The sequence below is a fragment of the Mytilus trossulus genome, chromosome 8 (genome assembly GCF_036588685.1).
Source record: "Mytilus trossulus isolate FHL-02 chromosome 8, PNRI_Mtr1.1.1.hap1, whole genome shotgun sequence".
NCBI lineage: Eukaryota > Metazoa > Mollusca > Bivalvia > Mytilida > Mytilidae > Mytilus > Mytilus trossulus.
In genome coordinates, this window is record NC_086380.1 from 22,746,602 (window position 1) to 22,770,197 (window position 23,596).

Sequence of the window (23,596 nt, forward strand, 5' to 3'; positions counted from 1 at the left end):
ATTCAAGTATTGTAGTTCCCGAGACAGTTGTGACGAAAACTTTACGATCATGTGTAAAATGAAACAAGTGTTCGGTAAACAGGAAGATGTTGAGTGATGAATCTGAAAACACATCACACAGTACTGTTAAAGTCTGACTGATTCCCTAAAAGTAATCAACTAATAAATGACTGTAAAATAAAATGATATTGACTACCTACCTACCCTTTTAATTTTTTAAAAAGTAAGTTGTGTGTAACTAGGTACCTGTTGGAAGACGCTTGGAAATGAGGTAGGCTGAAGTTTTCCTGGGACTGGTCGTTGTTCACATTCCTCCACATCATCTATTTCTTCTATCAACTTTCTACTTGTTTGCAGTCCCCTTACCCGATGAGCAACAAATGCTGGTAGATTTATCTCCATGTCAGCTAAACTGGGGTATAAACTATACAAGTCTATATCCTATAAAACAAAAACATCATCTTTTGATATAATATTTATATATTCAATATAAAGCAAAAGAAACATAAAACTGTTAAATCTTTGCTCTCTCATTTCTGATTTGTGGTCTGTATCTGATATTGCGGCCAAATACAGTGTACTGCATCCAGCGGATTATATAAGAGTTTTAGTGTTCGAGAGTTTTTCACATTACTAGCTCATAATAAGCACCAGTATGCTATCAAACTTCGGTATATATTCATTGTTACATGAAGTAAATATTCACTAAAAAAATTGCCAATCTGAGATTTTATTTAAAAGTAAATTAACCCTTATAAGTAGCAACAGGACGAGAAAATAAAGATCATTCTTCAGATCTTTCCCTGAATTTCTGAATATTGATTCCCTCCCTTCATGGAAAATATATTTGTAAAGGAATACATGCCAACAAGATAAACTGAGCTATTGAAAACTAATGATACCCAAAAACAAGAGTTGGCTATTGCTATTGAAAATCTGAGTCATGGCATGAAGACAAATATGAAGATGTATGATGAAACAAACTAATTGTGCATGACATTCTAGAGATACAGGTTTTCAGTTAACAAGACATAGAACATGTATAAAAGGAGCAAGTATCACAAGTATGTCTATATGCCATATATCAAGGTATTAAACTTGTTCTTGTCGACAGCAAAAGTAAGGGACAGAGTTAAACCAGTTATTTTAATAATAGTTTCAAGTTTGTATCTGATTTTGCGGCTTAATACAGTTTACTGCATTTAGCGGATTAAATCAGAGATTCACTGTTCGAGAGTTTTTCACACCACCAGCTCATATAAAGCACTAGAATGCTATCAAACCTCGATATATATCATCTTTATGACAATTAGTGTGCATATAGCTACTAATAATAAATGAAAAGATCCTCATTTTGTCATTTTACAAGTTCCTAATTTCGTATCATTTTATTACCTTGCACCACAAAAAGAGATGAAATATCATTCTCATGTCATTCCAAAAAAACTTATCTATCTTCAAATTCATTCAAACAATAATAAACAAAGTATTATTAGCAAAAGAATGCAAACAAATTATATCTCAGAGTAAAATAATGTTGGTTGTCATTTGCAGTAAATACGAAAATCAATAAATTTTGAAATTGCAAAAACGAGGAAGACTAAGATGAAAATTGAGACAGAACAAACATTTGAAAATAAGTTTTTAGTAAACCTGTAAAAGAACTTCACAGGAACTGAAATCCTACCACAAGGTATAGAATTAACAGATAAAGCTCTATACCATATATCAAAATTTCACATAGTAAGGCATAACCAGATGAAGCCTTTTGACATGCATAAGAAGGTATCGAAATTGTTATGTTTCTAAGAAAATGTAAGGCAAGAGAGAAAAGGGCAGAGGTTAACCAGAAGATCTCCTCTTGAAAATTTTAAGTCTGTATCTGATATAGCGGCCAAATACAGTGTACTGCATTCAGCGGATTATATAAGAGTTTTAGTGTTCGAGAGTTTTTCACATTACTAGCTCATGATAAGCACCAGTATGCTATCAAACTTCGGTATATCTTCATTGTTGCATAAAGTATCAGTCGAAATAAATAAACAAGTCAATGCATTGTCCTTCCAAATCTAACTCCACTTCTATATTTGAAAAATACATGAAATTCCAAATGGATACAAGTTCGGCCATACTACTGTAATAGCTTACCCTCAATGGATCATATTCTAAAACGTTCAGGACACATGAAGATGTGCGATAACATATGCCCTCGGCCTGGAATGGTGAAATAATTGGTCGTGGATCAAACAAACTTGGATGATTACAGACTTTTCTCAACTGCATCAGTACATTGATTACAGACATGAAATGTCCTGATTGTAAAGTTTCTCTTGTTCTGAAATAAAAGAAAGGTTATTTAATGGCTGTCTGGACATTTAATTTTGAACAACTTTGCTAATTATACTTTCTTGTCTCGTAGGACTTGGCCTTTAATATTTCAGACACAAAATATTCCTCTAAAGTGGCTGCTTCAGTTGAGAAAGCATTAAAAACTTACTAAATAGACAGACATAACATATGTAACTAACATTGCTGATCTGATACAGTATACTGCATCTGATGGATGATGTTAGTGATTTATGTACGAGGACTTTCATACGAAGCATTTAATATCAATGGTCCGTCTTTACTGCCTCAATAAAATATACATTTTAAAGAACAAATTTCAAGTTTAGAACCCATTTAAAATGAGGGCTATTCCAGAAAAAAAATGTATGGAGGAGTTGGAAGGCAGTTTTAGTCAGCACCCGCCACCCAGACAATTGTAATTGAGAATTATAGTGCATTATAGTGTGAAAAGTTGCTCTGTTACCCATCACCCATGTATTATTAATACAAATTACAATGTGCCTTCCAACACCCCCATACATTTTATTCTGGAATAGCCCTGATCAAACATTATGCCACCTAAGGATAGATAGCAGCTTATGTTTATTAATATAAACTTGAAGTAAAAACATTACTTACGCTCCTTGAGACATGAAATCTTCATAAAGGTATCTTTGTCTTTTGGACAAGTGACACATTACAACATGTTCAAACTTCTTAGGCATCTGTTTCTCAACATCACATTTTAATCTCCTCAATAAGAATGGTCTCAATACCTGTAAGTAAGTTATCTTGTAAGTTTTCATACTAATACATGACATATTAAATAGAAATAAGTGGAGAATGTATCCATGGGACACAGACAATGCACTTGCATTCAACAGTCATTACTTGAGAATGGTAAAAGTGATGCTATCCAAGTCAAACTTGATGTGTTTTGTGGTAAAATCCATTATGTATAAGTTTCATAACATTGGTAAACATAAGATAACGGAATCCAATTCTGGGACATACGTAAAGTTTGACAAGACAGATATGGGCATAATAAACCTTATATTTTGTAACTAACATTGCTGAACTGATACAGTATACTGCATCTGATGGATGATGTTAGTGATTTATGTACGAGGACTTTCATACGCAACATTTATCAATGATCCGTCTTTACTGCCTCGATAAAAATATATTTTTTGTTTAAACCAAAAACATGACAGTAATCCATAACATTATAGAAATAGACAAATCTTATTATACTTTCAATCAATGACAAAGAGTAAAAATGTAATGTCAACTTTTTTTTATGAAAGTTGAAACAATCCATTGAACAGCAAACAGATTTAGAATGGCTAATTTATATATAGACAATATAAATAAACTTTTCATATCAACTATATAAATGAATTGTTCAATTATAAAACATAAGTATTCAGGCTAATCATTTCTAATGATAATTCACCAGTAAAACCTTGTATAATGTAAATAGAATAGGCTACTAGCACTTACAATTTATCTTTAATTCTTAAATAATCTAATAGAATAATATTTTACCTTATGTAACCTTCTGATGAGACTTTCATTGTATTCATGACTGCCTTCTATCATACCAGTTAACGGGTTAGCAAACCATTCCTTGAATTCTTTATGTGACTGGAACACATGGGGCATAAGGAAATGCATCAAGGACCACAACTCCATCAAACTGTTCTGTAGAGGGGTACCAGTAAGGAGAAGTCTCCGCTGACTTGAGAAGTTTAACAACATCTGCCATCTTTGGGATTTAAAATTCTTGATGTTCTGAGCCTGGAATAAAAAACATTTAACTTATATTAAACCTATCTATAATATCATGTTCTTCACTTGTCAATAACCAAATTTTTACTGTTTACTGTTTTACAATTTGATTATTTTTTTTTAATCCCTTATGCATGTCTACTATGACAGGACACTTCAATACCACTGAACTGGACAAATGAAGCGTTTTAAATAGTACTTTGGTATACCCTCTCTTGGTACCCAATTTAGAAACTGGTTCCTGGTTGGTTGTGAAAAGGGATCTTACACATGTTTTCACACAGAATACAAGTTCTAATAGCTAGCTTTCAACATGCAAACAATTGTTTACAGATATTTATGTGAATATAATTTTTTAATTTAGTAAAATCTGATTTATTAGCCATTTACTTAATAAAATAAGTAAATGGTTCCATGCCAGTTGGGTCAAATATTTCAAACAAAATCACAAGGTCCTTGTTTAATATTCTGTATGTGTCTACTATGACAGGACACTTCAATACCACTAAACTGGACAAATGAAGCGTTTTAAATAGTATTTTTCTATACCCTCTCTTGGTACCCAATTTAGAAACTTGTTCCAGAATGGTTTGTGAGAAAGGAATAGTATTGTATTGTTTTAGTGATGGTACTAGTTTCAACAACTGTAAATTTCTAATTCTTTCAAGGAATACTTTTAATGCCTGTGAAAAAAACTGTTAAGATCAACTATTTTTCAGTGAAATATTTTTTAATCTGAAAACAATTTTATGTCAATCTCCCAACAGTTATTATAGCTTGTTGTATTTTTCATTGATAATTTTTAAGATACCGCCCACCGTATCAATGATTCTTGACTGAGTATAAAGCAATATGTATGTCTTCTATGACAGGACACTTCAATACCACTGAACTGGACAAATGAAGCGTTTTAAATAGTTCTTTTCTATACCCTCTCTTGGTACCCAATTTAGAAACTGGTTCCTGGTTGGTTGTGAAAAGGGATCTTGTACATGTTTTCAGACAGAAGACAAGTTCTAATTGCTAGCTTTCAATATGTGAACAATTGTTTACATATTTTTATGAGAATATAATTTTAGTATTTAGTAAAATCTGATTTATTAACATTTACTTAGAAAAATAAGTAAATGGTTCTTTGCCAGTTGGGTCAAATATTTCAAACAAAATCACAAGGTCCTTGTTTAGTATGCTGTACGTGTCTACTATGACAGGACACTTCAATACCACTGAACTGGACAAATGAAGCGTTTTAAATAGTACTTTTCTATACCCTCTCTTGGTACCCAATTTAGAAACTTGTTCCAGAATGGTTTGTGAGAAAGGAATAGTATTGTATTGGTTTTAGTGATGGTACTAGTTTCAACCACTGTGAATTTCTAATTCTTTCAAGGAATACTTTCAATGCCTGTCAAAAAACTTAAGATCAAATATTTTTCAGTGAAATATTTTTCAATCTGAAAACAATTTTATGTCATATCTCCCAACAGCATAGATGCCAACCCCCTTTTGACACAATCAGTAACAAACTATGAAATTTTCCGTATTTTTGAAAAGTTTTCAGTAATCATTCATAAACGTGCACTTACCAATAAAAAATACTGACGAGTGGTTGCAAGGTAATGTGCACTAAAATTTGTCATTTATAATGTTGTCTGTAGTATGTATTCCATTAATTAATTGTTCAGATGTTCTCGACTCGTACAGTTTCGTTTTGTCAAGGAGAAGTAGAGAAAGGGGGAAATCTACTCATAAAATGCAAGTTTGCCCCTTCGGAAGTCAGTTAGTTACTCGACAATAGGTTGATAACTCCAGAGAAACCGGAAGCATTACATTGGCGTTTTCTAAAAACCGGACCAGGACGGAAAAGTAATGATAAAAATCTGTGTTTTACAAAATTGAACGGCGATGATTGGTAATCCGTAACTATTCGACTTTGACCGTAATAGCGTAGTTTTAATGGCAAAATCGGAGAAACTACGCAAAAATCGTAATGGTTGGCATCTATGCAACAGTAATAAAAGCTTGTATATGTCATTGATAATTTTTAAGTTACCACCCCCGCATCAATGATTCTTGACGGAGTATAAAGCAATATGTATGTCTTCTATGACAGGACACTTCAATACCACTGAACTGGACAAATGAAGCGTTTTAAATAGTACTTTGGTATACCCTCTCTTGGTACCCAATTTAGAAACTGGTTCCTGGTTGGTTGTGAGAAAGGATTTGAAGCATGTTTTCAGAAAAAAAAGTACTAATAGCTAGCTTTCAACATTTGAGCAATTACTTACACATTTTTATGTGAATGTCATTTTTTAATGTGGTCAAATTGAGATTTCTTTTTTAGTAAAATCTGATTATTAGAGATAGTTCCATGCTGTTTTGCTTTAAATAATTCTAAATTAGACCACAAGGTTATAGTTTAATATGCTGTATTTGTTTACTATGACAGGACACTTCAATACCACTGAACTGGACACATGAAGCGTTTTAAATAGTACTTTTCTATACCCTCTCTTGGTACCCAATTAAGAAACTGGTTCCTGGTTGGTTGTGAAAAGGGATCTTGCACATGTTCTCAGACAAAATACAAGTTCTAATAGCTAGCTTTCAATATGTGAACAATCATTTACACATATTTTTATGTGAATGTAATTTTTTTATTCAGTAAATTCTGATTTATTAGCAATTTAATTTGTTAATAGTTCCATGCAGATTGGGTTAAATATTTCAAATTAGACCAAAATGTCCTTGTTTAATATTCTGTATGTGTCTACTATGACAGGACACTTCAATACCACTGAACTGGACAAATGAAGCGTTTTAAATAGTACTTTTCTATACCCTCTCTTGGTACCCAATTTAGAAACTGGTTCCAGAATGGTTTGTGAGAAAGGAATAGTATTAGCTTACTGTTTGCTTTAGTTGAAATTTTGTTTCTTCAGAAATGTTTTTCAACAAGTCTATTTTAAACCCCAACTTTGTATCCATCTTAGAAAATAGTTCCTCAATGATCAATTGAAACATTTTAAACAGTTCTTTTTATCTTTTCTTGGTTTTCATTTATAAATGGAACATACACAATGGGCGGAAGTCATATTACATGTTTTCTGACACAAATAGAGGTATAAAATAGCTGGCCTTCAACAACATTTAGTCGCATATTTTTATGTCAAGTGATTGTTTTGTTAATGTCCATTTAGTTGGGATTTTTTCGTGAGGTTAGATTTATAGACTATTTACTCTAGTCCAAAACCGATTTAAAACTTATTGCATGGCTTCTTTGATGAATGATTTTTCAGTTGCCACCCTTTGGTTTATCATGGTGTGCTGCAGTTTTGTTTTAGTTCCTCTGTTTTACCCCACAAGTTCCCTGTTAGCATACTATGCGTGTCAACTATGACAGGACACTTCAATACTACTGAACTGGACAAATGAAGCGTTTTAAATAGTACTTTTCTATACCCTCTCTTGGTACCCAATTTAGAAACTTGTTCCAGAATGGTTTGTGAGAAAGGGAATCTATTGGTTATAACGTGTAGTACATACAACTGTTGTTATTCAAGCATTTAAGCAAACAAAGCCTTGACAAACTTAGATAGTTTATTTATCATATCACATTTTTGCAATAAGGGCTATTCCATACAAAACTTAAGGGAAAATTGAAAGGCAACTGAACATTCTAACTACATGCATGTATGTAATATGTTGTTGAAGTTCAAATATATTAGCTCTTCACATTTTCAAAGTGTGTTCCCTCGTTTCTAAGCAATTTTTAATGAACGTCACAAACATTTGTCTAAAAGGAAAAGTAATGCATTACAGATGGCCCGGCAGGGTGTGAATAAGTAATCAGGGAGGTCTTAAGTAACTTTTTTTGCCATGATCAATGTAGTTTTCTACCAATCTCAAGACAGAATTAACTTATAGAGGGGCCTTTTCTCTGTCAACACTTCACATCTTCTGGTCATTTTTACTTTCATCACTGGTTTTAAAGTAGGAAAGTTGAAATGAATTGTACAGATGCACATACTGACATGCTTGATTATAACATAATCAGGTATTTCCACTATAAATCATGAGCACAAGCACTAGTTATCATAATGAACAAACCCTATATTTTGTAACTAACATTGCTGATCTGATACAGTATACTGCATCTGATGGATGATGTTAGTGGTTTATGTACGAGAGTTCTCTTACGAAACATTTACCAATATTTCGCCTTATAATCTCGATTTGTACAATAATAGCCAACTTAATTCGTTGTGATCATTAAAACCTTGTTGTTTATTTAGCATTTGATAACCTCACTATAGTAATGGACAGTCTTATCAGTCGTCATAGCTTTTTTTCTTCTGAACATGATTGAAATTTTATTAAGTTGTTTTGTAAGCAATGTGTTTATTACTTACCTCATCCAAAATAAGATATTTCCATTTCTTCCTTCTGAAAGCCTGGTGATCCTGAATGACCAATTTGTAAGATGTTATACAAACATGGAATGCATTGGTTTTGGTCCAACCCTGAAAGCAGAAGAACATTTTTGTTAAATAACTTCTTTTTTGCTTGTAAATATTTATTTTCACATATTAAAAGTACACACATAAAAAGTTTATTGCAGCAAGAGAAATGTGTTCTCTTTCTCCTCAGTGTGAAAAATCATAAAAGCAATTGAACTTAATAATAAATGTAACTAACATTGCTGATCTGATACAGTATACTGCATCTGATGGATGATGTTAGTGGTTACTGTACGAGAGTTCTCTTACGAAACATTTACCAATATTTCGCCTTATAATCTCGATTTATAATAATGATGTGTATACTAACCTTAAAACAGTCAATCAGACAATATACCCAAATTATTTATAAGTTTTTTAAAGGAACAATGGTGTTTTCACTGAATTCAGTCTTATTAAGGTTTAAAATACTTTTTAAGTTTTGAAAACATGTAGGGAAGGATTAATTTTTTTCTTTAGGGCTAATGAGTTGCTCAATCCCAGCAAACAACCAAACAAAGTTTACAAGCTAGTCAGGAATCTGCTGTTCAGGAGTTGTCATTTGGTTCATAAGTGTTTCTCGGTTTTTTTTTTTTATTTTTATATATATAGGTTAGACAATTGGTTTTCCTGTTTGAAAGGTTTTACACTAGTAATTTTTTGGAGGCCCTTATAACTTGCTGTTTGGTGTGAGCCTAGGCTTAGTGTTGAAGAGTACCTTGACCTAAGGCTATAATGATTTACTATTATAAATTGTTACTTAGAAAGAGAGTTGTCTCATTGGCACTCTTGCCACATCTTCCCATATCTATAGGCATATCTCTTGTTTAGCATGTTATATTATTTTTACTGTAACTGTAATTTGATCTAAGGCTAAAGCATATTAGACATAGTGTCCAACATATGATAAATAGCCTACAATGTAATCTGTGACAGGACACATTGTCCATATTTAAGATGATCAATGCGTTTTAAACAGATCAAAGTTAATATATCCCTGTCAAAATTCACAAAAGATATATGATCTTTCATGAGAGTGAGCAAGGGATTTCTTATTCCAAATTAGTAACTTCCATTAAGACTTCAAACACCTTTACCAGACGAATCCTAGTTTAGCTTTGAGGAAAGGCAAAAGGATCCATCCCCAAAACAGTTATAATATTTGGGTTTGACATTTTCAGGACGATTGATGATTCTTCAAATTTTTCTTACGAATGTATTACAAAATCAACAGGACAAAATATATTTTCCAGGATATGTCAGTACTGTGTTTATTTCCAAAATGCATATTTAAAGTGTCAGTCCAAAATGGAAAATTAATACTTTGAATTGTAGTTTCATAAAACTATGATTACCTGTCTCTTCAATTTTCTTTCTTTCTGTGTTCCATAGTAAGTCAAGATCTTAAATGCTGGACACCATTTCTTCAATTCAAGTTCCCAATTTAACATAACACTTGTTGGTACAACAATCAAATGAGGTCCCCAAATCACTGAAAATGAAATTGCAGTTATATTAACCACCAAATAGCTGAAAATCAAATGAAGGCCTAGTTCATTGAAAGAGACCCTAAAATTAGGATTTAAATTCCAGTCTGTAAAAAAATGTCACTCACATTGCTGATCTGATACAGTATACTGCATCTGATGGATGATGTTAGTGGTTTATGTACGAGAGTTCTCTTACGAAACATTTACCAATGTTTCGCCTTATAATCTCAAAAATTTAAATGCTCACAATTCATTTTTTACTTGACTGAACATTATTGCTGTTTACAGTTTATCTCTTATAATAATATTCAACAAGATAACCAAAAACAAGAATTTTCTTAAAATTACCAATTCAGGGGCAGCAACCTAACAACCGGTAATACGATTCCTCTGAAAATTTCAAGGCAGATAGATCTTCACCTGATATTCAATTTTACCGTTTGCAGATTTGCTTTAAATGCTTTGGTTTCAGAGATATAAGACAAAATCGACATGTTACCCCTATGTTTTAGCCATGGTATCAGTCTTGGTTGGTTTGCCAGGTCACAGGACATATTTTTTTTAAACAAGATACCCCAATGATGATTGTGGCCAAAGCTCACTTGGTTCTTCACATTTTCTCAAATTCTAATGGCAATATGGTATATCCATGTATCCTTCAAATTAAAATTTCACCTTGCTCCAATGTTCTGCATAACAATATTCCCTTAATAGTTCAAATGCATTAGATCTTTTTAGAAAAGTATAACAAGAAGTTATCACCTTTCCTGAAATGTATATATGGTAGTCAACACCAAGGCTTAAATTAAAATATTGTTTGTTTGCAGTTTACCGACCGACCCTTGAAAATCCTCCCGACTATGAAAATTTTATTGCTTTAAATTTGAAGATTTTTTTTTTAAATACCTCTATTGAAGCGATCCGGAACTTTGTGTCCTTTCCGGAAATGATTTAAAATCTGGGTCAATTACGCACTTCAAGTTCGGTTTTTCTTAGCTTCCCGTCAAGCGTTCATGTGACCATTTAATGATAAAGCACATGGAAATTGTTTACAGGTATCCATGAAGTCACGGAGGAGTTCTTTACGCTGTCGTCTCGTGTCAATTTTAAGACAAATACCAAACAAAAAGTTTATTAGTAAACTGTTTATACAGATTCAGGCACATGTAATGATGTGTGATGATATCATTGACGATGATGCAGTGGATATTCATAACTGACACGATAACCATTCTGTCTCAAACAAATCGGGTTCAGAATCTGTGGAGCCTGTGGAACCAATTTCAGTGGTTAAATAATTCGACAGCAGCTTGAAGTATGGCATATTTTCTACAAATCGTTGTGAAGACGACAAAGATGAAACCACTCCTCGGTGACTTAAATCTTCATGGATATCTGTAAACACGCCTGTACGGAGGAAGGGCTCATTTGAAATGTTAATGGATATAGATCATGCCAAATCAATAAGAAGCAACCTTAACTACACAAAGATGTAGAGAAAATGAATGGTTAGCTTGAAAAAAAAATATACTCTCTCTATATTAAATCTATCTTCGATTGCAATGAGTATGCTTCTTTAGGATAAGGGGGGCTGCCCCACTCATTGCAATTATTCTCTTTCTTACAATATTAAATATACCAAAACTGTGTGGCCTGTGTGAATTCAATTCAAACATGTCCTTAGGAGCTATGCTGTTAATTTTTTTTATGCATTAAAAACATTTCAGTTCAGACCATTTACTTTTAATGGGGTGCTATGGATTTCACCCCAAACTTTAGATTTCTTTGGTTTTCATAAAATCCTGGCAAAAATATAACCTTATCACATATAATTAAATATTGTTAGAAATATGAAAACAGTCGGTTGTCTTAATACTTTTTTTCAATTGAGGAAGATTCAATGGTGAATTTTTTTTTATTAAAAATACACTCTTTAATAATTGTCTTATAAATCTATAATATATACATTTTTCTGATGAAAATACTCTACTCATGAAAACATTCTAGTCAAGAAGCATACATGTCTGAATATATTTCTTTAAAACAGTTCTAGTCATGACATTCCTTGTTTATAAGTGTTCATGTATTTAATAATTATACCATATTTTATGTCATAAATTGGATAATGACACTTTGTTAAAGTTTCAGTTTTGGTTAAAAAGTTTTTTTTAGCTGAAAATGCCTGTTCATTTGATGTTGGTTTTCAGCATGTCCAGTGTTTGTTGTTTTAAATAGTTTTTTTTTCTTCACAAGAAACTTGGTTTAGTGTAACTGCTTGTTTAAACTGTATTTTGGCTGATAAAATAAAATATTTTTCCTACCTACCGACCCTTCAGTCTGAAGGTACAGTCGGAAAACTGCAAACAAACATATTTTTAAGTTTGGCCCAACACTTCTAATAAATTTGATTGGTTACTGTGAAAAACTGCCCACAACCTATATTACATGAACATTTAAAATTTTAATGGGATAAAGTAAGTGCCTTCAGACAGCCCTATATGTTACCTTTTTCACATGCCAGATGAGCCAGAAGTGCTATTGTTTGGATTGTCTTGCCCAGACCCATTTCATCAGCCAGAATACCATTAAGCCTTTTCTCATACATAGTAGCTAACCAGTCCAATCCTACATGTTGATACTCTCTCATAGTGTGTTTCAACAGGAATGGAATGGTTGTCTTCACCTATTGTCAAATATTTCACAATCAAAACATTGTTCTAAAGAGAGTTCTGAGAATTACAAAGATATATATACAATTATGTTTATGTATCTTTCGTGAGATTTGAATGCCCTACAACAAAAGCATTCAGAGCAATTGAAAGACGATTATTCTGTGGCACTAGTACAAATCAATTCAAACAAAGGATGAACTGACATAACAGAGAGAAGTGCCATAAACTATTATAGATCACTAATACTAATATCAAAAGAGTACGGACTATTTTTGCTAAAACACGATTGTTATTGTTTTTAACATGTTATATTTGTAATATGTATCGTATTGTACTTGATTTGTCATGTTTTATTCAAATAAAATGCATTTTATATCTTTGTTGTTACGTTTATCGTGTAAATTGGTCCATCTGTTTTGCAATCTGGAAACTTGCCATATCTTAATAAAGACACATAAATCTTTTGTTGTCAGTTAAATTAGCGTCTGTTCCTTGTTGTCATAACTTACTGTTTTTGTATGTGTTCATCAAAGAGATTTGAAGAAAAGTGTATGAAAATTGAATAAACTACACTAGTTTTGAAAAGATAAAACTGCCATTTTTTCCCCTTATGTATCAGGTGATCACAAGTCATGTGGGTCAGTCATGTGACTTATTATCAAGTCCGTGATGATCAGTTTAATTCGTGAATAGTGTCCTTCATTCATATCCCTTTCCCTATACCTGGAACACTCACATAAAGGTCACATCAATTGAAAATATATATGCAATTATGTTAATATATCTTTCGTGAGATTTGAATGCCCTACAACAAAAGCATTCAGAGCAATTGAAAGACGATTGTTCTGTGGCACTAGTACAAATCAATTCAAACAAAGGATGAACTGACGAAACAGATAGAAGTGCCATAAAGTATTGTTAAGATTATCCTAACACTTATGGAGTCAAATGTCTATAAATCTGACACTAGCAACGGTAGTGCTATAAAATAGTATTAATATTATCTTACACTGGTGGAGTCTAATGTGTAGCCTTTAGGTTGTAGACTGGCAGCTTCAGCAGCAATATCTGTCAGCTCTTTGCCTGGTCCAGTTGGGTCAAATTCTTCCTGAAAGAATCATATGGTGATATATAAAACATGCAATATTCTTTGAAGGAACAGTGTTGTACTGGATATAAACAAAAGAAAGGAAATTATTAGCACAAATCATTTAATTATTGCAAAGTTGGGAACCAGTTTCAAGACTTGCATTTCTTAATATATCCCCATTAATTAATCCATTTAGAATTATAAAAATAAAAATTAGAAAAGTTTACTGCTAGTATTCTAAATAAATACTTTATGAATCAGTGATGTAACTGTTGTCTATGACAGGACACTTCAATATCACTGAAGAGATCAATGAAGCGTTTTAAATAGACCTTTGGCTTTACCCCTCCTTGGTACCCATTATAGAAACTTTTCTATTATGAATGTGAGAAAGGGATGATTCTATCATGTAATATTCATTATTCCCATCTAACCTTGACTGGTTCTTGATCTTGTTCCATCAATGATTCTAAACCAACATCCTCTTCTACATCAACTTCTTCCTCCTCCTCCTCTTCCTCTTCTTCTGAAATAATAAGACAAGAATTCTATTACACACATGATTTGAAGCAAAAAACAAATGATAGATATAGTAACTTTATATAAAAACAATTTTGTGACATATTTTCAATGCTGAACTGTCCAAAGCTACGGTAACCAAGTATCTCTGATAAAGCAAGAACTCAGTGCATAAAGCCATGATTTATTATAGGAAATCACTAGCACCAAAGTGGCAACCTTCTACACATCTGGTGACTCTTGACTCCATAATTATGAGTGTTAATTCTAAGATATGTTAGCATTATAAAGGTACCAGGCACCCATTATTAATCTTATGTCAGGTTTTACAGTAATATTTTGCTAACCATATCATTACATTGATACCAGAAAAAAAATCAAATTAACTGCATTGGTTTTTTTATGAAAACTAAATTTAATAGCATCAAATATTTTTGTTCAAATGCTCTGCAAAGTCAGGAATATGGCATTTGTTATCAAATACTTCGTTTCTACATATGTAGGTTTTGTTTTTTGCTGCACTTCAGGGTTCCATTTTTGCCCTGGGTTTGTATTCCAAATTTGTTTTCTCTCAACCAATTTACAGCTTTTAAACACTGGTCAGTATACTACTGTTGCCTTTCTTTACCTTCAGATTCCTCCTCTTCCTCTTCGTCCGTTTCATCATCTCCTTCCTCATCACTTGGTTCATCATACTCAAAGTCGCTATCATAAGCAGCAGCATACTTCTTATACAACTCGTCCATAGGTAAATCACCCTCATCCTCAAGATCTTTTAATTCATTACTATAGTCTGTTTTTTTCTCATGTTTCTCTTGTTCAGCTATTGTTTCTTCCTTGTCTGCCTCATCTTCTTCCTTTCCTGTAAACTCTTCATCTTTACCATCATCCTGCTAGAAACAAAAATCCATTTAATGATGTTTCAAATTGCAACTTGCACTACCTAGGTTGTCACTTGTGGCTGCTGTGTTACATATTTGTTTTTTATTCATTCTTTTTTTTGTGCATGGATTAGGCCATTAGTTTTCTCATTTGAATTGTTTTGCATTTGTGATTTCAGGGCCTTTTATAGCCAACTATGCAGTATAGGATTTGCTCAATGTTGAAGGCTATAGTTTACCTAGACTTGTCAATTTCTGTGTCATTTGATGTCTTGTGGAGAGTTGCATCATTGGCAATCATATAACATCATTTTTTTTCCTTCTGTTATCTTTATAATAATACACATCCTTGGTACTAATTTTTTTTTTAACTTAAAATGTCAATAGTGCTTATGCTAGCCTTTCATATTGATGCATGCCAAGACTGTTTGATGTGTCGACTGCTTGATAATCAGCAGTAATATATTTCATAAAGAGATTATCTGTTTTTGTACAAAACCAACATAATTAATTTAACTTGCCTCAGGCTCATCCAACTCATCTTCATCAGGTAAACTTGCTGGTTTTTCCAAAATGTCTGATGGCAAAGTTTTTAACAGATCTTCTAAGGGTACTTCACTTTCTTTCTGTAATGCTTCAAGCTCATCTTTTGTTGATGACTGAAATAACAAAATACAGTATAGAACACTCTCTAGTGCAATATTAATACACTTTAATTATAAATTGACAATGGAAAGGGGAATGTTTCAAAAAGACAACATCACAACCAAAGAGCAGTAACTGCTTCAACTTAAGAAAATCCCACACGCAGAGGCAGCTTTAGCCGGCCTCTGAGCAATAAGGCATAAAACTCTTTGAAAGAATAGGTATATATGTCCATTTCTCTTTTACAACATGATATAATAGTTGAGTAATAATGAGCATGTCTGCATGAAAGTGTACAGATGAGTCATTCACATAATTCTATCAATTAAATAGTCATAACTCCCGATAGGATTATAGAATTTTACTATTTTACAATTTTAGATAAAGGTACTGTCCCAAGCTAAGGTAACCAAGTATCTCTGATAAAGCAAGAACTCAGTGCATAAAGCCATGATTTATTGTAGGAAATCACTAGCACCAAAGTGGCAACCATCTACACATCTGGTGACTCTTGACTCCATATAAGACTCTGTTTTTTAACATTATAGAATGACAATACAGGGAAAAAAAATGTACTAAGTTTTATTTTCTGTGAAAGCAAACAACTTATGCAAAAAGACAAATTTAAGATTACACAATTATTATTGCATTAAAAAACAAACTGGAAAAAAATCCATCAGAAATAGCATATAAAATCTTACTTCTATTCTTGTTTACCCTGCCAGACATTCCCTTATGTTGAATATGATATGGTAATGATTGTTTGTACATTATATAAATTGCTACATCAGTTAATAGTTATCAAAGGTACCAGGATTATAATTTAGTACGCCAGATGCGCGTTTCGTCTACATAAGACTCATCAGTGATGCTCATTTCAAAATATTTATGAAGCCAAACAAGTACGAAGTTGCAGAGCATTGAAGATTCAAAATTCCAAACAGTTGTGCCAAATACGGCTAAGGTAATCTATGCCTGGGATAAGTTAAAAAGATAGTTACCTCATCCATTTCTTCTTCTTTCTCTATTGTTTCTTCATCATCTGATTCTTCAACCTCTGGTTTAAACTCGTCTGTAATAATAAATAAATATTAAACATCACTCACAAAGATTTCAAAAAATTATTCTTCTGTATTCAAGCTATGCATGTATCATTCACATCAGTAAAAAGTTTACCACATAATTTGATTTGTCAAGAATACCCACTTAATTGATAATATTTAAATTTTCCACAAAGTTTTTCATTTTGAAGACTTAATGATTACGGAAAGTTTTCTGTTGCAATTCAATCAATAGTAAACACATGGTTGCCTTTAAAGCAAAGAACCTTGAATGTGTAGGTAAAGGTAATATATTTAGTTAGCTTGCTAGCTTACTGAACAATTAAGCCATTAATATGTTAGATATACTATCCTCCTTAGAGAAGAGTAGACTAGTCTTTAAGATTAATCTATCTGTTTGTAAAATAAAAATACTCTGTAAGGAGGGTAGTATACTCTAATATTGATTTCAATGTTCAGCTAGCTTGTTGATAGCTACAAATATTACCATTACCTACACTCAATGTATTTTGCTGTAATAATAAATAAAGAAAAAAACATGGCAAAATCTGTATCATATGTCGTATCATCCCGAGACATCAATATCCGCCCGAGGGATGATATTGGTTGAGGGTGATACGGCATGTGATACGGATTTTGCCATGTATTATACTCTTTATCATATATTTCAACAGAAGAGTATTATAGTATATGAACTGTTTTCTGATCCATAGCACTGGATTACCTTCAGTTCTGCTTTTGTCTTGTTTCAAAGCTTTAAAATAACTGCTCAATTATTTATACGAAGCACCTAGGTTACCTTACAATCTGTTGTTTTGAAAATATTTTGTTTATTATTGTATATATTTAAGTGTTTTGTATTTTTTATAGTTGCATTGAGTGTGCCAAAAAATATGTTGTAAAAACTTGATGTTCGTGACGTCACATACAATATGAAAACTTGATGTACCTGACGTTAAATACCAAACAATGACGTCATTCTAAAAAATTACCTATTTTTAGAAGAAAAAAAATTTAAGCAAAAAAAACCACCTAAAAAACTGACTTTAGTTATAAAAAAAAAAAAAAGGTATGCGATACGGGGTATGCGATACAGACTGGAAAAAAGAACCTTTATTAGATTTAGTACTAAATATATGATAAATGTAACTAACATTGCTGATCTGATACAGTATACTGCATCTGATGGATGATGTTAGTGGTTAATGTACGAGACTTCTCTTACGAAACATTTACCAATATTTCGCCTTATAATCTCAATTTATTAAAATAATGTGTATACTAGCCTTAGATAACCAAACATTTTACCTTTACCTACAAATCCAGGCAATTTGCTGCAACTGCTTACACCCACTTCTTTTGGTCTCAGATGCATTGTCTCATAGGCACTCATACCACATCTACTTATTTTTATATGTAATACTGACAATTATTTGGTCTCCATTGTCACATTCGCAATCCTACCACATCTCCTTATCTTTAGATGTAATACTAACCATCTCCTGCTTCACTAAGAGAGCCCACAGAACCTGCTGTTGAGCCCACTGAACTGCCTTGTTTCAATCCTTCAGTCAGCCAGGTGGAATATTTTTCTGTTTGATCCACTATGAAGTTTAAGTGGATATCTAAAGCTTTCTTTCTTTTTTCTTCCAAGCGACTCTGTTGTTTATATTGCACAACCTGTCAAATACATTCAAGATCAGTATACTTTTGTCTTTTAAGTTGGTACCTAACACAACAGGGAGAAAACTCTGTAAAATCAGCTAAAACGTTTTAGTTATGCTGTGATGTAAAGGGGAATATTAAGCTTTTCGATGATCAAAATTGTTGTTTGTCAAACTGCTATATAACCAGTGTAATTTTTCTGACAAAACTGTTGGTTCAAAATTTTTGAAATTTTTATATACTTGTTAAAAGCTGATGCTTAGCAGTGAAGCAGCAAATGTCATTTTTAAAGTGGCCATGGATCAAAACATAAAACCTTACACACTAGTGGAGAAATATACCGTATAGCGGGTTATTTTCGCGGGGTGTAAATTTTCGCGGATAGAACAAAATCGCCAAAATAAATTCCGCCAATTTAAAAGTGTACATGCAAAGGTAATGTTAAAAGTGTAGAATCCGCCAAAATAATAACCGCCAAAATTTTTCGTATACCCTATTCAATGAAAATCGCGAAATTTTACACCCGCGAAAATAATCCGCTATAAGGTAAAATTTGTAAGGGTTCTGCAGAACCCAGTGTCTCGCCTATTTTTGCTGTAAATCGCAGGCTCAACAACAATGAAGAAAAAATCTATCAAAATATTCCTCTTGTTACTATTTTATGATTGTAAGAAAATCTAAGTCCATTTAAAAGTAAATTACAGAAAAAACGGAGTAATTTTTTTACAAACTTTACTTCTGGATACAATCTTATGATCATAAATAAGCTTCTGTCCAAGTTTGGTACAAACCCAGGATAGTTTAAGAAAGTTATTAAAATTTTATAAACTTTAACCACAGAGTGAATGTAATGTTTCCCCGCAGAAAACCTAAGTCCATTTAAAAGTAAAATATGGAAAAAATGGATTTATTTATATACAAAATTTACTTCTGGATACTATCTTATGATCATAAACAAGCTTCTGTCCAAGTTTGGTACAAACCCAGGATAGTTTAAGAAAGTTATTAAAATTCTAAAAACTTTAACCACAGAGTGAATGTTTTGTTTCCCCGCAGAAAAAACTAAGTCCATTTATAGTAAAATACAGAAAAAATGGAATTTTATTTTTACAAAATTTACTTCTGGATACTATCTTATGATCATAAACAAGCTTCTGTCCAAGTTTGGTAGAAATCCAGTATAGTTTAAGAAAGTTATTAAAATTTCAAAAACTTTAACCACAGAGTGAATATTTGTTGACGCCGCCGACGCCGACGGAATGTAGGATCACTTAGTCATGCATTTTTGACTAAAGTCGAAGGCTCGACAATAACACAGGTGATAGGTTATTACCTTTTCAATGTTGGACCAAAATTCTTTAACACATTTAGCAATCTGACTGGCTATTTTCTTTAATTTCTTTCCTTCTTCTTCCTCTGCTTTTTGTTCTCTCTGCTCCATCTCTAGGAAATGTTTGGTTACCATTTTAGCAATCTGAAAGAACATAAATCCATGCAACATTGATATTTGTATATTTTATGAACTCTACATTGTCATTTAAAAATTGAAGGGAAAAAAAAAACATTTCAAAATTATTCAAAGAACTGATTTATAAGTTGATACCACCAAATAACTAGCTTAAACCCAAAGCTATAACCCGGCTTACAGGCAGATTTGAATTATTGTCATGTTATAAAGATGGCATAATATAATTAATATTAAGAAAAGAATTATGTGCAAGTTCTACCAATTAAAGTTCAGTTAAGAACTTATTGTTATATGGCATCCCAAAATGTGTTAAGTACACCTATAAAGACAGTAATGAAAACAGATAAGCAATACACACCTTTCTAGCTGCCACTTTTTTCCATTTCCTCTCTTGCTGGAAATCTGCAGCTAACCACTGCATTTCTTCCAGTAGGTAATCCCAATGACCTTTACACCTTGGAGGTTCATGAACTTTTGGTAACCTTCTTGAGGACCACAATCCATCTTTTCTTAATTCTGCAACTCTCTGCATTACTTGAGCCTCCTGAATTTTTAAAAGAGACAATTATGTCATGGTTTCTAACATACAAAATACTTCATTTTGAAAATTATTCTAGAAATAGTGCTTTCAACAAAACATACTATCGAGTCTAAGATTTTCCATTACAATCAGATAAAGATAAACTATGTAGCAGTTATCATTGCCACACCTGATATGAGTGAGACCAGATATGGAAGCAAAACTGCAAATTAATATTGCCAAAATGATGGAAGAATTACATCACTTGGATGCAGTCTTGCTATGAATTTTGGCTTATATTTATGATGATTTAATTATTCTGGTCCAAAGTTTATGAAATATTTGCAAATTTTCAAATGTCCTTTCTATAAGTTATAATTTTTCTTAAAACATTTATATTGCCAAACCTGTTCTGTTTTCTCTACAATAACCTCTTGTGAGCCTACATCATATACAAATCAAACAGTAATATTGACGCACCTGTTTAGCTCTCTCTACAATAGCCTCTTGTGAGCCTACATCATATACTAATCAAACAGTAATATTGACGCACCTGTTTAGCTCTCTCTACAATAGCCTCTTGTGAGCCTACATCATATACAGAGGATATCTGTGATGGTCTAGGAGTAGTGGTCAGTGGAGAAACTGGTGGTGACTTGTGGCTTTTCACCATAGTGGATCTACAATTTGATGTTTAATTGTTTGTTAGTTAGTTGTGATTAAGGGTCCCCCAACTGCACTTCATGCAAGTCAGTTAGATAAACAAAAACAAAATAACATACCAGTTCAACCTCTCTATTCTTAAAATGTCTTGTCTTTTACTAATGAAAGTTGCCTTGACAATATCTTCAGGCAATAATGAGAAAAGCAAAATTTTTAATTTACTTGGGCCAAAACAACCATTTACCCTGTTTTGATGAAGAATCCATAGAATGAATCAAGTTTTAATTACTGATTTAACCATCTTCATGTTGCTCCGTATTGGTTATTTCTTGAAAGTTTGTCACCTTTTGTTTACATATTTGGCTATGCTGTTTTTTTATAGGACTGGTCAGTGCATTATGGTCCTTTTGGTGTTATCTCCATCTTTTTAGAAAACCTTATTAATGTAATTATTTCAGGACTAGGTCTACTGAGTACTGTAATTGTTTCTATTTTAATATTTTGTTTAAAAAAGTCTAGATTACACAGGCCATGGTTTAATATAATTATGTAGCAGTTATCATTGCCACACCTGTCACAGGTAAGACCAGGTATGGAAGCAAGACTACAAATTAATGTTGCCAAAATAACAAAAGAATTGCAATCACTGGGATGCAATCTTAAAATAAATTTTGGCTTGTATCTTATAATTGGTTTTTTTGGGTTTATCTATTGCATAAAATAGTTTTTCTTAGTTCACAGTGAATACAATTACTGAGAACATGTAAATTTAAGTTTTTGTACCTCATTTTTTATAACAAAGACTTGTGTGTGCATAAATAGCAAAATTCATGTTGAATTTTAAGTGATATTGATAACTTACAATGCAGGGGAACTTGCAGACTTTGTTATTATAGAAGTGATAACACTGAGTGGTTTGATATCTGTAACGGTCTTGGTCAGCTGACTCTGTAGTTGTGGCATGGTCACAGCTGGTGTTACAATTGTCGTCAAAGAACTGGAAACTGTTAGTGGAGGAGACATGGCTGACTGTGCCATCTCTATCAATAGAATAATTATCTGTATTCAAATCATTTATCATTCTATACTACATCAAGTATATAGTGTTACATGTAATGAATATTTTAAGTTAACTGATGTGTATAAAACACTGAATTTTCAAACAAATTCAGTTTATATATTATTATTTAAATTGCCAAACAGCCGTTTACAAAATTTTGATTTCAAGAGGCTTTGTTTAACAATTTGATTTTTTTCTATTGAAGTAAAACAATCCTGAATTTAAAAGGTTATATTTAACTGTTCTTACCAAAAAACTTGACTAGTTTTGATTTCAAAGCAAGTTATTTTATAAGGCTTTAGAAGTAAAAGTGTCAATTGTTTTTTTCTCAAAGGAGTTTTGATTTTATCATTTTGATGAGAAAAGTTCAAGGTTAGATGATCTCTTAATTCAACCATGTTTAGTAATTAACATATTTCCCTCGACAACCTACAGCAAGACAGTAATTGTGTACCTGGCTGAATGACTGACAGAGGAACAGCTATTGGTGACTGTGTTGTCAAATATGACAGTTGTGGTTGAGGAATGCTGCTTGTGACTAACGACTCAGTGCCGACAGGTGGGGAGGAATGTGGCGTAATAGGTAGAGCATGACCAAACACCATCCCATGTCTACCTCCTTGGCGTTTTACCTCAAAACCTGTTAAATTATCATAGCAATGGGCTTTCCCTTGCATCTCATTTCTGATAAATAATTATAGCATTGGGGTTTGTCCTAGAAGTCATTTTAGAACTTACTTTTGTGCCATTTTCAGAAATATGCGTTTGTATATGTTATCTAGAGACGAGAGATAACTCTGTTTCAAATAAATCAACTTTGCAATTAACATCTGAACTTTTTATCTAACATGAAAGTAAACTGGGACTCTTATAAATCTTTGTATAACCTGAAAATATGACAGCCTTTCAACCAAAATATGAACAGAAAATAATATAGATCTGGCCTGTAAAATAAATTTGAAGTTATGAAAAGTAAAAAGATGGACAGCACGGTTAAATATCAGTAGGAAATTTAGATGGCCATATATGGAGCAAACCCCAACACTGAATTATTTACAATTGTCAGATGAAAATCAATCAAAACAGGATGAAAGGAAAATGAGCTTTAAACATAAAAGCTACTAAAAGACCTAAAAAGCAGTGTAGTCACATTCAGCCAAGCACACAAAAACCACAACATCTATTTATACCTACCAATGTACACATTTAGATTTATCTTCTATTCATTATTTAGGATTTTA

The 23,596-nt window shown here is 32.4% G+C and overlaps 1 protein-coding gene across 5 annotated transcripts in view; it reads right to left on the reverse strand.

Moving 5' to 3' along the window:
- The window catches only part of LOC134680707 (helicase domino-like), a 67,304-nt gene that overhangs the window by 37,039 nt on the left and 6,669 nt on the right, over nucleotides 1-23,596 (reverse strand). Inside the window, exons 5-21 of one of the 5 annotated variants that reach the window (XM_063539898.1) lie at nucleotides 22,158-22,335; nucleotides 21,186-21,312; nucleotides 20,471-20,656; nucleotides 19,978-20,118; nucleotides 18,476-18,659; nucleotides 16,920-16,990; nucleotides 15,795-15,932; nucleotides 15,021-15,282; nucleotides 14,308-14,399; nucleotides 13,793-13,891; nucleotides 12,617-12,794; nucleotides 9,977-10,113; nucleotides 8,535-8,645; nucleotides 3,877-4,128; nucleotides 2,968-3,104; nucleotides 2,149-2,335; nucleotides 247-441 (exon numbers count right to left, since the gene is read on the reverse strand). In XM_063539898.1, coding sequence (XP_063395968.1) covers nucleotides 247-441; nucleotides 2,149-2,335; nucleotides 2,968-3,104; nucleotides 3,877-4,128; nucleotides 8,535-8,645; nucleotides 9,977-10,113; nucleotides 12,617-12,794; nucleotides 13,793-13,891; nucleotides 14,308-14,399; nucleotides 15,021-15,282; nucleotides 15,795-15,932; nucleotides 16,920-16,990; nucleotides 18,476-18,659; nucleotides 19,978-20,118; nucleotides 20,471-20,656; nucleotides 21,186-21,312; nucleotides 22,158-22,335 — 2,675 coding nt within the window. Of the gene's footprint in view, nucleotides 1-246; nucleotides 442-2,148; nucleotides 2,336-2,967; nucleotides 3,105-3,876; nucleotides 4,129-8,534; nucleotides 8,646-9,976; nucleotides 10,114-12,616; nucleotides 12,795-13,792; nucleotides 13,892-14,307; nucleotides 14,400-15,020; nucleotides 15,286-15,794; nucleotides 15,933-16,919; nucleotides 16,991-18,475; nucleotides 18,660-19,977; nucleotides 20,119-20,470; nucleotides 20,657-21,112; nucleotides 21,313-22,157; nucleotides 22,336-23,596 lie in introns of those variants that run through there. The other 4 variants (XM_063539900.1, XM_063539899.1, XM_063539897.1 and 1 more) reach the window with 4 other exon arrangements.